The 17,934-nt window shown below is 37.3% G+C and overlaps 1 protein-coding gene across 2 annotated transcripts in view; it reads right to left on the reverse strand.

The window, feature by feature from the left end:
- Positions 1 to 3,008: 3,008 nt before the first annotated feature.
- gpr153 (G protein-coupled receptor 153) overlaps positions 3,009 to 17,934 on the reverse strand; it is a 41,793-nt gene continuing 26,867 nt past the window's right edge. For both annotated transcript variants that reach the window (XM_004554094.5, XM_076878180.1), the window contains exons 3-6: positions 15,572 to 16,001; positions 10,551 to 10,740; positions 8,041 to 8,225; positions 3,009 to 6,009 (exon numbers count right to left, since the gene is read on the reverse strand). In XM_004554094.5, the coding sequence (XP_004554151.2) occupies positions 5,167 to 6,009; positions 8,041 to 8,225; positions 10,551 to 10,740; positions 15,572 to 16,001 (1,648 nt within the window). In that variant the 3' untranslated portion in view covers positions 3,009 to 5,166. The remainder of the gene's footprint in view (positions 6,010 to 8,040; positions 8,226 to 10,550; positions 10,741 to 15,571; positions 16,002 to 17,934) is intronic.

The following is a 17,934-nucleotide window of genomic DNA, read 5'->3' on the forward strand; positions in this document are numbered from 1 at the left end:
TTAGTAACATGACATTAACCTTTCAGTCTGAATGTCAAATACAACATGTTGTGTTCAAAGTGGCACATATATTGCTGTAAGCACGGATTAGTGTAAAAAAAAGAGAGAGAGAGAGAAACAAAACGATCCAAAACAACACAGATTACTGTAAAAAATGTAAACCTCAAAACGTTTAATGTGATTGTGGGAAGCCAGAGAACCTATGTGTGCTTAAAACTTTAAAAATGAAGCACTTCATAATTTCTATTTCTTTGTGGCATTTCTCTAAACTTAATTTGACTTGTGTCATGGGAAATTATGACGTAATTTTGTGGAGTTTAGAGGAAAACGGACTCGGTGGGGTTTGACTGTCATTTCTTCCATTCTTCTCTGGTTTCACGCGTAAGTACCGAAACAGTAGCGGGAAAATCAGATACTTGTTGGACAGCAAAGCAATTTTCTGCTATATGCAACTAATTACATGCTCAGTGATGTCCTCTAGATTTGGATACGCTTATTTGATTCTGATCTGAGCTTTATCATGTTATATTTCAATCTGAATTTATCCAATTAACTTTTTTCACCTTTTGGATTTTCTATTTTTTTTTCCAGCTCCTTCTTTACTGGGATTTCCCACTTTTAGGTTAAAGTGTCTCCTTTTATTTGAAAATAATAATAATAATAATAATAATAATAATAATAATAATAATAATAATAATACCATTATTATAGATTCATATAACTCCTCCCTGGGCTTTATATAGTGAAGTTCCAGACCATATTTGTAAAACTTACTGTAATCCTCATTAATCTGACGTCTTTTTTATTCTACATGCGCGTAATCCACAGAAGAATGGAAAGTAGCAACTTTTTTTGAAAAATACATCTGAGATTTTTCATTTTGTTAAGCAGTGGTGAAAAAAGTGTTTGTAGACTAGGTCAGGTAGTTTTGAGGATAACTGCATAACCACATCAACTTGTTGCACTATAGGCTGTGCTGGCTTTAAGGCTGCTGTAGACCTCTTTTTAGGTGCACTTTTCTTCCGCTGCTTCAGCGGAGGTGCCATAAAGTGTCTCTCCTTTCTTTTCTAGCAGCGCTGGAGAGGATAGCACCTTAAAGCGAGTAGAATTGCTGAAACGCCCACAGCTATTTCAGACGACCCATGCTGAAAACACTGCTGTCTCACAGAAGAAGTTTCCATGTGATAAGGGCAGCCTGTTTTTTGTTTTGTTTTTTGGGGTTGTTTTTTTTGGGGGGGGGGGGGGGGGGTTTGGCCAGAGAAACCTCAGTTATTATCCTGTCTCTGTCCAAACTATTTGTTATTCCATCTTTTTTTTTTTGTTTGTTTTGTTTTGACTGGTCTGCTAATAAAACCCTGCAATCTCTCCCCGCAAAGTCAAAGCTGCGCTTTCCATGAGACCCGTACAAGGGTCTCAGACCACGGCACAAGAAAAGTTTGTTTAATACAATAAAGAAAATGCCACGTGACATTCACACTGAATGACCTTTAAACTATTTCTAAGAATTTCTATGAACTCTTCTTGCACTGGCCTAGTTTGGTCCACTATAATAGCTAACTATATTAGAGCCGAAAACCTAAGGGAAAGAGAGAATACTTTATTAGCATTAAACTGCGCCCAGTGAAGCGCACTTAAGAGAGCAGACGTGGATGAAGTGCGCTTCAGACGTCTCTGTTCCTTGCCAATAAAAGCAGACCTGGCTCGCCCGGGTTCAGCACAGCCATGCAGTGCTTTAATTTATTTTGATGATCAGCGCAATTAAAACTGTAGTTTACAGATTGCTGCCACAGTCAGATGCACACACACACTAGAGATTGTCATTGGTTTCAAGCTGTTTCTAAACCGCGTGAATTACCTTTTGGCACGTAGAAGGTGACGTGAACATGCTCATTGTTGTTAAAAAACAAACAACCTCTGGCTACAGACAACGCCAATTTCTCCACAAATTTTCCCTTACTTTAGAATAATGCTCACTGTCGATCAACAGCTGAAAGAAATCAACGTAACCAAACACTGATCATAAAATTAAACTTCATCATCACATTAACAGTCAATTAAACCTCAGGGATATTTCCGATGAAAATCAAAGTGACAACAGGTGTACTTCAGTGGCAACAAGATAACCCACAAAGAGGGAATGGTTTTGCAGGTATTGGCGAAAAATCATCTCTTTATCCCTCTGAACTAAGCTCAATTATTATTCCTGTATACCCAAAAGTGATCATCTGTCAAAAAGTCAATGCTTTGTTTGTATAGGTTATATAAAATCAAGAATAATCTGTTTTGCAAATATCCCTAAGAGCGTGCTTTATTACACCAGCTCTGTGTTCTACATCATAACCAATCCAGTGCTTTTTGCTTTGCCAAAATAGTTTTATTTATTGTAATTTCTACTGCCCCCTTGGTTAGGCTGCTTGAAAAAGACAGATTGCAGCTTTTACCGTTTGACAGAAATGTTCTTCCTCATTCAGAATGACTTCATATTTTTCATTAGATATATTTTTGACTAATTATAAGTCAATTAGTCATTTGCAACAAATACAGACAAACATTTTTTTTTATCAAACGCCACCAGTCACTTTTTGGCACAGCAGGTATGGCATCGAATTCCTTTATTAAAACATGTGAGAAGCCAAATCATTAAAACAATAGTAAATGAGTAAAGTAACAAGAGATTTTATGAAAAAGTTGTTCCAATTTTAATTAATCTGCGCTCCATAAGTAATGAGGGCATTCTAAGGCAAATGACCAAATCTATATCCTGCTAGAATCCCAAATGCTTTGCAAATTAAAGGTGAGCTCAGAAAATGTGTGGCTGTACTAAACTAAGTAGAACTAACCATTGTTAGTCAAACCTTAGTCTTTAACCGAGGACTTAATGAGGTTCACTTTCATCTGGCCTTGGTGACACATAAAATGATGTCATCTCTTTGCCTGTCAGGGAAATTCTGCTCTGTTCCATGAAAAGCACATATTGTACAAGCAACAAATAAAGTGGACCTGAAACATCATCTTGTGAATTTAATCAGTCATATGTTTTTAACAAAGTCATCATCTGAACAAGAAAATCATAACATACATAACATCATTCATATTTGAGTCATAGATCTTTGAATATGTTACAAAATTAGATTATGATATAATAAACACAACAAAATCCCAAAAAACAAAAAAGTCTATGACACAGCAAAGTTTGACAGGGGAACATGGTGATATGCTTCCAAAGACAGACACATTTCAGCTAACTTCTCCTTCTCCATTTTAATACCTGCAAGTAAAGGCAGGTGCACCAATATATGAAAATTAGAAAGTTTACACGACTGCAGATGACCAATAACTTTATCACTTGAATAGTATGGAGAAAAAAAAATCACAACTAATAAGGCTTCAAGGGGGATACTGTTGTTTTCACTTTGTCCTCATGCTGTAATATCTTTGAAAACTTGCACCTAACTTGTGCAAATCAGCTACATTCACATTAGAAGTTATTGTTAACTGAATTTGGTTCCGCTATTATTATTTTGTTATTTTAAGTCAAAGAATTTTCAGTCATTTTTTAAACAAATTATCACTGTGGTATAAATTAGATGTGACTCTTTAATTTAACATCACCTACACCCATCAGTTCATTTTACTGCCTATTCTGAGTGAGGGTGCTATGTGACAATGCCTCAGAAAAACGCTTACTGTTTAAGCGTCATTGAACTTTTGCACCTTACAGTGTTAGATAATCACAGTCTCTACCCAAATCTAGAAATACATTTAAGCTTTAATCCTTCAACAGCATTACTCACTGATACTTTGGCTATGTTTATATTTAATTTGCTTTATCTTTGATTTTGGTTTGACTTTGATTAATCTGGTGTTTAAAAAAAAAAAAAGTAACATCACACTAAAAAATGCTCACAAAACAGTTCAGATCCATTATTTATATTTTGTGTGTTATGAGTTGACAAGTGAAATATAAGGTTGGGTTTTTGCTGTGTGTGGAAAATTACTAGAAGTATTGTTCAATCAAAAGCTTTTTTATTTAAAACGCTCCTCATTTGTGCTAACATTTTTGAAGGTTTAAGATGCGACAACTCCATTTAAATTATGCTACATCTCAATCACATCCTGAAGGCTGTGATTATTGAACCTTTGGACTAGTTAGCAACTTTTAAGGGTTCTGTCTTAGCTGGCTACTTTAAAAGAAAATCCTTTCTGATATTTCTAAGCGGTTGACATACTGCGCTGTCATGAAGATGAAGTTCCATTTGCATATTAGTTTGATGATTTGATTTAAAAAACAAAACAAAACAAAACATTGGGATATTAAGACTTGAGGGGAAATGTTCTAACCATAGGTCTAATTAAACAGAAAACACTAAAACCATTAATTAAGATATCCTCTATATATACACGACATGTCAATCTTCTTTAAAAAAAAAATGACTTCACATTTTCATTAAGGATTTAGGGGTGTTCAGGCTATATCTCAATATCTCACAGAGTAACTGTAAAAGTATAGGCATTTCAGAAACTGGAGTTACCCTGGCAGTTTACTTACAACAAAGGGTGCTTGAAAAATAGTTTTTTTATTGTGTTGTGAATGATGATAAAAAATAAAAAATAAAAAAAAATGGTGGACATTATTATAAAAAACGCACATATTTAAAATGTCAAGCTCAAGGTACAGTGGCAGTACTCAGGGAATCTGTATCCATCCACCAAAACACACACAGTCATTACAGGGCAAATTGAAAAAAAAAATGTACGTTTTTGAGTGACAAAAATAAAGAAACACCACCATGAAAAAAAACCAACCTCTTCCAATTCTTTGAAGATCAAAAAACACCAAAATCTGAGTTAGAGGATGTTCACATGGTTTAAAAACTATTTCTCTGCATCAGTGATGGGAAAAATGTCCTCAGTGGATACTCTGTGATGTAAAAGTTGAAAACTTTTTAACTAGCCTACATAATAAATCAACAGGCCCATTCAAACATTGTGTCCAAGGCCATTTAGCATAACAGATATTTATTGGTGGTATATAGTTAAACAGAAGTGTGGCATGAGTAAAAAGGCCGGAATATTCCAGTAAGTCACTTTTCCGTTACCACCAATATTCCAGTGGTTTTCGTTATGATTCAGTAATGATGTTGATATAAATAAGGAAAAAGTCTTTTACATGGTAGAACCTACAGAATCAGACCGAAAGGTGATATATCCCGAGGATGATGCCGAGGGTGTGCTTGCAAAACTGTTTGTGCTTCCTTTACTCTCAGCCTTGCTCAGATGCTTCTGTTGTACCCATTCAGCTCCAGCACCAGTCCCAGCACCACCTCCTGTCCTGGGCCTAAAGCCAGAGTGCCCTGGAGACTGTCGGCTGCACCCAGACGAGCCCATTTCCCCTTGCTGTTTCCCATCTCGCTGGCGCTCTCGACAGCCTTTCCCAGAACCACAAGCCCCAGGACTCTTCTTTCCCGCAGGTCTGTCTGGTTTGGGTGAACCCTCAGGTGAGTGGACCCTACTACTGCTTCTTTTGTGTTCTGACAACCGCCTGAGCACTTGAGGCTCACGCTCAAAGTCTGTGAGTGGAAAGTGGGGAAGGACTGTGTGCTGTTCATACACATTAGGGATAAGTGAGATGGTGGACGCACGTCTCGGGCTCTTTCTGGGGCTCGGCAGCGGCGTCTCGTCTATAAACTTTATCACTTCGTCGCGGCTGAAACACCGCAGTTCATCCTCGTAATGCTCCCCGCCACAAACCACACGGGGCAGATGCCTGAGAGAGTGCATGCTATCCTCAGAGCGTCGCCGCTTGCGGTGAGGGTGATGGTGTCGGTGGTTCTCCTCGTGGTAGGAGACCAGGCTGCTCCTGCGCCTCTCGCGGCGCGGCAAGGTGGAGCTGTAATGGGCACTCACTATCATGTCCTCGGTGGAGCCCCATCTGTGCAGGTATGAGGGGATCCGCTCGCAGGTCCACATGTCGGTTTCGTCGTGGGAGTATCTTCTTGTAGGGGGCACCTGGATGCAAAACACAGATCAAATCTTTTAGCTATTTCAAAACTTTTACATGAATTTTAATTTTTAATAAATGCTGCACATTATATGAGATACATGTTGAGCACTAGTATAGCTCGACTACATTATCAAAGACCCAGAATAGTACATGTAGGATTATTCGACATCATCTGGTGGTTAATGTCATTGTAATAGTTCAGTGCAGTTTTAGAAGCGCTGATTTGCACTGAAGGCATTCAGCACCCAGAAAACAAAAGCCAACGTTTTTGTTTGTTTTTCTAGATCTGATTCTGTTGTTTTGCTTGTGTAAAATCCTACATGTAGCATATATCAGTTGTTTATTGAAGACCCTACGCATACAAGTTTAACCTTAATTTTAATCAGTCCCATAAGCCATGCATGACACACATCAACAAGATCATAACTCTTATAACTTATAGCTCTCATCTCCATTATTTGGAGAAGAAAACTGAAAACGCTGACATTTTCCTACATGTTATACTCACATTCCATTCAGTTCTGACAACTATGCAAGAGAGAGAGGGTTCGTCAAGGTGACGTCAAGAGCCTCAAGACTGAAATCAGCCTGCCCCCCTGCGGTGGCTTTTAGTAAATGCAGAGAAATTTAAAACAGCAGACGATACAGTAGCATTCAGGCAGAAGTGCTGTACAGCAGAGGGCAGCATAGGCATTAGAATGACTTAAGATGCAGGACAAAAAGAGACAGAGAGAGAGACAGAGGGAGAAAGTGAAAGAGAGACAAGCCAATAAAGCTGGAGGAGCTTTATTTTGCAATCAAACCGCTTGAGAGGCATCACAGCAACTCTCAGATGGGGGTGCTATTTGATAATGACTTTAAGAGGTTGGTGGATTCATGACTTATTTAGGCCTTAAGCCTTTCAGGGCAAATGGCAAAAAATGTGACGGAATCACACTTCAGCCAGTCGTCCTATAAATGAAATGTAGTTCTTACAGTCACAGAGATACAGCAAGGAATAAAACAGCTATAAAGTGCTTTGGTAATCTGAATCTATTATCAGGTGAAAACAAACATATGACACAAAAACTATGGATGGAGTAATGTTTGGTTTAATGATGTGATGGCTACTGTATACATCTCTGTTTCAATCTTTTTTGTAAAGTCAAATAGAATAGACATTGAACTCCACATGAGTGGTTGGTCTTTGAAGGGTCCATTATAGTGCTGGACAGCTGTCCAGTTGTTGTACCAACTTCAATGATTATTTTTAGTGCATGTAAATGTAGCAGTTTGGGCTACAGGCTGTGGAGCCCCCATCAAAGTAATACAAAGATGACACAGTGTCTTGAATCTTAGAAAAGTTTAATAAAGTGTAGGTTGCACCGGCTGATTTTAAAGTTAGGTTTTCTAACCACAGTCTTCCAGGCCAAGTCTAGCGAGTCACAATCTTTTCTATTTTAATTAATAATTTTAAATATTATTGATTTAATATCTCAAATTGACTCAGACTTTTTGGTGTTGTTGATTTGCCCTAGAAGGCTGCATGTTAGATCTTTGTTAATGTAGCTGAAAATGATCATTTCATTGTTCTGCGTCTGACTGGGATGGATGCTGGATCCAATGGTGACCATGCATTTGGGCAGAACATGAGATAATGCTTATTGTGTCTTTCTGAAGCCTTGAAGGATTCCTGAAATGTAGAAGGTAAGTCCGTTACTAAACACTTACCCTCTTACAAAGTGAAAATGTAGTCACCTGCTTGCAGGACACATTGCTTGTTTAAAAAAAAAAAAAAAAAAAAAGCGCATATAATGAACTGATGGGACTTCTGATGGTCATATTTACCAAACAATAGTCAGCCCGAGTTTGTTTTTGATTTCATGTGAGAAAAGGACAAAAATCTGGGAGATATAGCGTCACAAAATCTAATAATTTCAGTAAATTCAGTCAAGATGCTGTACAGGCCCACAAGGCCATTTCACCATGCACATTAACAATAAAAGGATTTCAACTGATCAAGTAAAAGAAATGAAGAAAATCAATAAAAAATATACCTGCAAATACTGCATTTTATCTTCCTGTTGTTCCCTCAATGGATACCCTTGCAGAACCCCCCTTTCTAAGGTTGAGAACTCATACTTGGCATTACGGTCTATCGTCACGATTTCAGGCGCCGAGCTATAGTCATATGGTCTGTCATATATTAAGTCGGCATGAATTCCTCCGTCTTGGCTGTTTTCTGCAAAGTGCAGAAAAGTACGAGCGTCAGCATTAGAGAGCAACGGACTCAATACACAAGACAGACAGACAGACAGACGAATAGATAAGAGAGACAAGTTCAACTGTTCTCCGATTTGTCGACTTTCCTACGTGTCTGCTCTGAAATATGAGCTTCAGATTCAAGAGAAAAGGCTTTCATTTCAGTGTTTGGTTCAAAATTTTGAAGTAATGCCAAACAGTTGAACAGGAACAATATCACGTGTTCTTAGTATCGAAATACCAATCTCCCAAGAATATTTTCCCAATTTCTACATTTGTGTTCATTAGATATATCAATTGGGATGGGTGTAAAATGCTTGAGGAAAATGCTTGCCAAAAGGATGAAAGATGAAAGTAGTTATGTGCACAAGCAGCTTAGCATGCATGTCAGTAGCTTTGGAATAACAGGAAACAATCCTTATACATACAACTGTGACGAGTTATACATGGCAAGCCCTCTGGAAAAAAAGCACAGAACTGGTAGTGTTAATTATCAAACAGAATAAGGAACTATCTAATGTTGTCTTATGGCTCCTGCTGGACAATGAGCAGTTCTGAGGGAGGGTGTCATAAGAGAGGATCAAAAGGTTTGGAGGGTTAAAAACAGGAGAGAAGGGATTCAGGTTGGGTTGAGTTTAAACAGTGCCAATAGTCCAAAAAAATAAAAAAAATAAAAAAAAGACAGGTGGTTCAGTTTGCAATAACTGTAAATATCATGGACCTAGTTCATGAGCGCATGATTATCATGTGACCTAATTTTGAGACCAGATTTTGCTGATAGTGTCTGTGATTTCTTGGTGAACAGGTTAGCTTTCACCCCCCTTTGAAAATCTCCCTATAAAATGTCTAGTAAGTGATGTTTAATAAATATTTCTGCCGTTAAATCGCTATAATCTGACTCAAAGTGAAAATCAAAATAAAAAATTAAAATAAAAAATAAAACTAAATTAAAAAAAGAAAGAAAGAAAACAAAATAAATACAGTAAACAGATTTTGTTTTTCAATTTTTATGTATTTTTGAGTTATGATCTTGGCTGTATCCTTTTGTGACTTGAGGAAAATATGACCATCATAATGACATGAAAGTGGTTTTCAGCTTTACGGCAATTGCTCCGGTTTGACTCTGGACTCTAAGACATAAATGGGAAACCATTTATTTTAACATCCTCTCACCAGGGCATTCTGGAGGAAGACTGCCCAGTTTAAATCCAGAGCGGAAAAAAGACAAAAGTGCTGCAAGGTAAATATGTACTTTGCCCAGCCCTATTTCTTTCTTTTTTTTTAAAGAACACAGCAAACATTTTAGAAAAGTACACAGCATGTACAAAACACAGAAGATATACTGAATATTTAGAATTAAATTACACAGACACTTGTCCCTCCAGTTTCATCTCCTGACAACAAAGGTCACTTGATAGGTCACATGATAACAACTGACCACTAATTTCAGACCTCTGACTACAATAAAAAACAAAAACTAAGAATATTCACCCCAAGCCAATTCTAATTAAATCTAAGAAACATGTACCAATAGCCCAAACCACGATGACTAAGCAGATGTTAACTAATCTGCAAATTGTTTTCTAGAATGAGATGTTAAAATTGTCCATCTAAACTGTTAAACAATAACAGTAGCCTAAAGCTAGTAGACAGTAGACAATTTATTAAATTATTATCACAGATCTCTCCTTTTAAATGCCTTACACACAGGCCTGATGATTTTAGGATGTAGTTACAGGTATTATCTGCATCAGTGAATAACATCATTTTATTAAAAGATTTCCTTTGGATTACAACATTTGTGAGTTGTAACTTTACAAAACGGATGCATAGACATTAAAGTCTGTAAAAAGGCAGAGATTACACCACACTGTATCTCAGGGAGCAGAAGATGACATCACTATCAAGCATTACACCATAGAGAAAATAGTTTTTGACTCTGTTCCCTTGCTGCAAAATTGCTTCTCTCTCTGTCAAGAGACAGCCCAGAAGCCAATACAAATGAACCTCTACTCTGAGAGTGATGCTTTACCTTTCACTGTCAAAGGAGATTTTGTGAACAGATCAAGTGTAGTTTAAAGTTAATGTTTATCAATTTAAAACATCATAATCACATCCCATTTTTATCTTTAAAGTCCACCCTTTCAGTTTGGGCATGCCTTCACAGAGCATTTAAAATCTACTCTTAATGCTCAAACTAATCCACATGTATGTCCTAAGAAATACCAATCAATATTCACATCATGGGGTGAAGAGGAAGGAAAAAGGAGGCAGGAGAGGAGGGAGATGCTTAACAGTAGCTTACCCTCATCCACATCGTCGTTGGACATGATGGCGACACATTTCTCCCACACCATGCGGATGTCGGCCCGATAGCGGTCGCATGCCCAGAGGAACATTGGCAGCAGGATGGACTGGGCAATGGAGCACCACAGCACACACAAAACCATCCAGTTATAGGAGCGGTCAAACTTCAGGCTAGCAAAGCTCACCACCTGCCCAGGGTCAATAAAAAAAATATATTTTTAAAATCTGTTATAATGAAGAGTGACGATTTAGACTTAGAAAGTTTCCCCAGTTTTGTTTTTTCAATATATTTTTTATTGATTTTATAATTGAGCAGTATACAACAATCACCTTCAAAAGAACACAATAGAAGTTGGACGGCAAGTCAACAAGGTGGTAATACAGCATACATAAATGTTAAGACAGAGTATATTTCACTTAAGTTTATCCATCAGGCTAATGACTGGTTGCCAAATCTTATAAAACACACTCTCTCGGTTAGACAAGGTAAACCTGATTTTCTCCAGATGGAGTACATTTCCAAATTCTCTCAACCACATTTCGAAGGTAGGAGGTTTATCAGACTTCCAGCAGAGAAGTATCAGCTTTCTAGCCACAAGTGTGGTCATTGACACAACCTGCGTCTCTGTCTTGTCCCTTGCCCATCCCGGTTCCCCAGTTTTGTTTAAATCCACTCAGCGATGCACAAGATATGGACTGGATGGATAAATCAGTCAACAGTAAACCAGTTAATATTTACTCAGACTGTAGCAAGGTAAACATACTGAGTTAAGCATCAAATGTTTATGGCAGCACTGCTTTCCAGGCTTAAGAGTTTACTGATAATAGATCTTATGAACACAACAGAAAGAACATCAGGTATCTTTTACAGGATCACCACACAGTACTTCCTGGTTTAAATAAGCAAAGTGAGCGGGAACAGATACATCTCTTAGACATTTACATTGGTGGCAGTTTGTTCTTAATCTCAGCGTAAACCAGTAAATGTACCTGTTTACAGACTTTAAACGGTCACCCCCCTTGGGAACATATACTCCTGCTAGTGTATTTATGGTATCAGATAATCTAAGTTAAAATAATTTGAGACAGATGCAAACAGTCCAAAAGTAAAAGGAAGAAAAAACCCTCCTGTGAGAAGCATTTCAGTCCAGATTTTCCAGTGCCAGATGAAAAAAACCTGCAGCCAAGTTCCTACTAAACATTATCTTCCAGATCCACTCCCATATGTTAGAAAATCGTATTATGTACCCTTCATCATCAGTTCAATAAGCAGCCTATGTATGGCTATCATAGCCAGTATTTACAAGGCAAACAGTATGGCCTTTGTCTGTCACTACCATTACTTCAATAAGTGATTAAAGCAATAAATAATAATAATAATAATAATAATAATAATAATAATAATAAAGGTACATTTGACAATATTTCAAAGTATTTCTTTTGCAGTGACAAATTTTCAAAGTGGCTAACTACAATATACAAAGGAAGCTTGAAGAAACTAGAAGAATCAACTGATTTAATGCAACACTTTTGCAGTTGCAATAGTCCAATGTATGTTTACATCATGAATAACCTCCAGTATCAACAATTATCACCGGACTCCATGAAGTCCTGGGGAAAATGAAGTACTCCCTTTAATGTTTCCATAGGGATGTGCAGCCATGTACAGCTAATAAAACCTAGTTAACTGATCAACAGCAAGTGTGACCACCCCTATAAAAAGCAAAAGTTTCCAGTTTGCTGGACCGGAGCATACAGGTGTTTCTAAGCACAATGCAACAATCTTCCTAGGATTGTTTGTCCCAGCAAATGTCAGAGAATGCAATGTTCAGAAAAACTTCAAGACCCAGAGCTACATCTCAGAGTCTGCAGGCTTCAGTTAGCATGTTAAATGTTAAAGTTTAAGTCATTATCTCAGTCATCGGGCCACAACAGTGATTACAGTAAAGCTTCTTTCAGCTGCTCCCCTTGTCATAAGGGTTGGCACAACAGGAAGTTCCGCATGTTTGAATTGGCAGAGTTTTATGCCAGGCGCCCTTTCTGACACAACCAGAAAGGTGATTTACATCTCCGGCTGGAACTGAACCCACGGCCTTTCACTTGTCAAGTGAATGTGAAAACCCCAGTGGTTATTGCAAACTTAAAATTATCTCAGGTTTAACCTCCTTCGATCATGCCTTGTGCTCAAATACCAACCATTTATCCCTGTTGCTAAGAGACTTGATAAAGTTGTAAAGCCTTAACCTGATATTGCCTTTGTTTGCCTACTGAGACAATAAAACACACTGAAGTTAAACAGTTTTTTCTCCACTTTACCACCCCACGAGTGATGCACTAATAAACATTTCCCATGTTGTGACTTTAAACTGTAGGATGAATCTTTTTCAAGGGGTACTGATGTAGTTTTTATGAATATTTGAGGATTTTAGATTTAAAGCTAAGAATATAGAACTTCATCTTCCTTAAGTTAAAGAATAGCTTCTTACAGTTTTTACCCAGAACTTTTTACACTTTGATATAAAAACCCTGGAAGTTATGAAGCACGTGTTTTCACATACTGTATATCTGCCCCTGGAAAATTCATGTATTTAGTCTGTTCACATAAATTAGTTTTTATATTTAACAGTAGTGATTCTATTTTGCTCTGATAATTTGTTCCTCTGTATCATACTTTGTAAGACCATACAGTTCACAATAAATATACGTACTCATTTGTATCTGTTAGAGGTTTCTATGCATTTAAATAGCTCATTACACCCAGCCATAAAGATGGCTAGCAGGCCTACTGTTGTTTGGTTTACTACATCTGAAATGTGATCTTTCCTCAGCACCCCACCTTTTGTTTTGCACACATGTAAAGTAGTAACACAATACATTGCTATAAGTGTGTACAGTTGTCTTTTTTAATAATAATAATAATAATAATATTTTCTAGCTAATAAAGCAAAAGGTGTTTTATATACCCTGCAACATCTTAATTCAGAAGTGTAATATTGTGAAACCTTATGGGTAAAACCATGACATACACCAAACACTACAGAGCCATTACACAAAAATAGTGGCAAAGAAAATTTAATTACACTTCATAATTCACAAATTCATAAACAATTTCCGAGGATCTTTTTCTGAATACATAACATATTTATTAGACCCCCACCCAACCTAAGGTTTATGCCCACACACATAGGAAGCAGAATTATTGTTTTAAACTCAAATTTAAGAGCACATTAAAAGCTAAGAGCTGAATTTTATTTGAAAATAGCAAAAATATATTGAAGAGACTTGTCATAAAATAGCCAAAAAATAAAGATTACTATTGAAAGCATCTTTTGCAATGATGATATTCTGTAATTTTTAAAGTGTTCTTTAGGCTTTATGAAAGTCTTTCAAGTGTTTTCTTCAGAAATTGGCTGCTTTTTCACTCGGTTTTTTTCATTCTAGTCCTTGTACCTGATCATTTTAAGAACAGTATCCTGAGTCCTTAAGTCCTTAAGAAATAAGAAAATCCAGCAGATTGACATATATCTAACCCTTCAGCTCATCCATCTACAGTTCACTGAAGCCTCATCAGAAACAGACTCAATCGAAAGTTCATTGTCAAGATGCCATTTTAAAAGAAGGGAAAACAGGGAGAAAAGGTGAAAAGATGGAATCAGAGGCAATGGGCCTTACAAACTAATGATGTGTGATGATTTCAAATTTGAAAGTTTTTGGTTCAAATCATCATCAACATGCACAAAGGAGGTCAGGAGAGAGTTACAATGTCGTCTACAGCCATCTGTAAAATGTGTGCATGTGTGCCTTTCATCAGGAAAGGCACACATGCACACACACTGAACCAGTGGGCTCCACTATATGTATGGTTTAAAACCATTTAGAATATTTAATATCAACTTCTACTATAACCCAGGTGGCCAAACATGAACAAAAAATACTTGTTCCAAAATAAAAAACTGTCCAAGTTCATTTGCCCTACTGAAAATGCTCTATTAAGTTGGCTCTCTTTACAGAAGACAATCTGGTTGTTTGGCTGCATCACAAACAATAAGCCTTGAGCTTTCTGCAGGCTCTTAAGTTTATATAGAAAACCAGCGAGCTAACTTGTTAAAAAAAAAAAATACACGAGAACCTGAGGGTGGAATTTACAAACCAAATGGCGACTTAGAGAAAAACAACTCACGCTTTCACTCCCTGATGTGAAGGCATGCCATCTTGGCAGAAGGAAGTCGCTCTGTTTTTGAAGTCCGTTTCCCCAAAAGACAACAGCATGATAATGATTTCAGTGCTTACCTGTTTTTCAGCCTTAGTTTGCCAACATGTTGTTCTTGTGACTGTTATCATCGCTTTTATTGTTAATTGTTTTGTTTTTTTATCTCTCCATTGGTGGGCTTACACTGTATAATATGTAAAAGAGATCAAACACAAATCTGTCCACATTTAACCTGACCTCCTTACAGCCTTGGAATGAATGAAATATTTTTATGTTTAACTTCAGATTACAGGTAACCTCATTGTCACATGTATCTCACATAACTTTATTAATGAAATCTTCACCTTCAAGTGGAAAAGAACAGTTAAATAAAAAAAGTATGCCATTAGTGTGGCATCAGTGTCTTAGTGTGTGTAGCTGTTTTCTTAGAGGTGGTTTTCTTAGAGGCTACACCATTTCAAAAACAAGCATGGAAACTTTTCTCAAAGAAACGGTGCAAAAAACATTAACAGGGAGAGTCAAAGGCTAGAACTTTCTTATACTTCAAAGTATCACAATTCATAATTATGACAGAAGCAGTTTAATCTTAGTATACGTGTATAAACCTGTATTCAATATGAATCAACAGTGAGTTAATGAATAGAGGTGCACTGCAAAATGTCCTCTCCAATTGGCTATAATTGTCTTTGATTATGATTTGATTTAATTGTGATTGTACAGTGCATCAACAGAACATTATTATTATATTATCACGTACATTTTCCTGTTACAATGCTTTTATAATCAAGCAAGAAGAAGAGTGAACTCACCAGTATGGGGAAGCCAGTCAGGAAGTCATAGATGAAGACAATACCACTGATCAGGTAGGTGATTTGCAGCGACGTCTTAAGCGGTTCTGATCCATCGATGGATGACCTGCGTTTTCCCTGAGCATCCTCCACCACTATGGTGGGAACATTAAACTTGTTCTTGTCAGCGTTGTGACCTGCCTGAATCGAGAAGGTCTGAAAGAGAGCGATGCCGATGCAGATCACACCCATGGTCACACTGCCACCGATTAGGAGCAGAAAGCAGACTCCGAAGCCCAGGCCAATCTCTGTCACAATGAACCGGCAGTCAGAGGTGTAGAAGCGGTCGATCGTGTCATGCCAACCCACTGCTGGAAGTGTGGACAGGATGAAGGAGACCATCCAGATACCCATCACTGTGTGTACTGCCTGCTTCTTTGTGTTACTTAGCCTGGAAAGAGAACAACAGATTTTTGCAGGAAATCAAGTGAAATACCCATTGGCTTTGATTTGTGTGTCGTTCATTAGAGTGTAAAATCTGTGGATCCTAACTTATCTGATCTTTAAAATCACTATGCTCAGATCCCTAAAACCAAAAATATATACAAGTACACACTATAAAGGAGTTTCTAACAAAGAGAAGTAACAAAAAATGGATTTGCATTTTATCTTTTTTTAAGAAAAAGGAAATCGTCTTTAATCACAGTCATTTGATCCTTATTAGATTCTGAACAAAATAACCTCAATCACTCTAATGCATTTCAAAGGCAGTCTTTACCTGGATAAACATTATAGTTATCAGCATGCTATAGTCCTGCATTTACAGTTCCAAAGAGCAAAAGCGTGACACATTGATTGCTACCAAGATATTACCCATCCTATCTTTACAAACCTGCACTGACAAAATATATCTAAATAGAAGTCTATCTTACCAATCTTTGCTGGTTTTCTGTTTAAGAAAGCATACTGAACTATTTTTCTAACTTACATTATGTCTTTTCTTTACTGGAATTATAGAATAGGACACTCAATCCTTCTCACTTAAAACAAATTTTAAAATACAGTTGTGCGGATTTCTGCACAGAATTTTATTTATTCATTCATTCATTCATGCATTTTAACTGTCTGTGTAGCTCTGTAATTACATATCTACGTTACTTGGTGCAGATACCACTATGCTACTGTGTTCACCCTCGTCACATACTTCAAACTAAAGCAGAGTGTTGATTCACTGAAGAGTTGATGAAAATTGTAACTAAAATGACTGTGCAGCTATAAAAGAAGAACAATGCAGCCCATTCCGCATTACACTTTGTTTCACAGAAAAATGTGTAGGCTGGTTTTAATATTGACTTGTGTCTTTGCTCGGTTTGTTAACAACAGCTGAACTTCATTCAACCATGGCCTGCAATGACTTTCTTCACAGAAAAAGATAAGACAAGCAATTGGTACATCAACAGCAGATCCAGGATATGTACTGTGTCCACCAAAAAACTGTTTAAACACCTTAAAACAGTTTCACCCTATTAACAGCAAAGACCTGGAGGACATCTTAGGTCAACTGAACTCCTCCTCTTGCTGTTTAGATGTCCTGCCAACACGTTTTTTCAAAAAGGTCTCAAAGACTTTAGAGTCAGACCTGTTACAGATCGTCAACTTTTCTTTAATGTCAGGTGTGTTTCTGGAACCACTAAAAACTGCTGTAATAAAACCTATACTGAAAAAGGACAATCTTGACAAGACACAAATGAACAACTACAGGCCGATCTCAAATCTCCCATTTTTAAGTAAGATCATTGAAAAAGCAGTTTCTCAACAGCTCAATTACTTCTTAAAACAGAATAACTGCTATGATGCCTTCAAGTCAGGTTCTAGACAGAACCACAGCACTGAAACTGCTCTGACCAAAGTGTTTAATGACATATGTCTGAATACAGACAGTGGAAAAATGTCAGTCTTAGTTTTACTGGATCTCAGTGCAGCATTTGATACAGTTGACCACAACATATTACTCAAACGACTGGAGAACTGGGCAGGTCTTTCAGGAACTGTACTAAACTGGTTCAAAACATACTTAGAAAACAGGAAATACTTTGTATCAATAGGTAACTTCACATCTGAGCAGACAAGTATCACATGTGGAGTTCCCCAAGGTTCCATCTTGGGACCCCCTCTGTTTAACATTTACATGCTCCCACTGGCACAGATTATAAAGAACAACAAAATAAACTACCACAGCTATGCAGATGACACACAAATATATATCACAATGTCACCAGGAGACCAAGGCCCTGTACAGGCTCTTGGTAAATGCATTGAGGAAATTAATGACTGGTTGTGCCACAATTTTCTCCAGCTAAACAAAAACAAAACTGAGGTAATAG

Source organism: Maylandia zebra, linkage group LG20 (genome assembly GCF_041146795.1).
Source record: "Maylandia zebra isolate NMK-2024a linkage group LG20, Mzebra_GT3a, whole genome shotgun sequence".
Classification (NCBI taxonomy): Eukaryota; Metazoa; Chordata; class Actinopteri; order Cichliformes; family Cichlidae; genus Maylandia; species Maylandia zebra.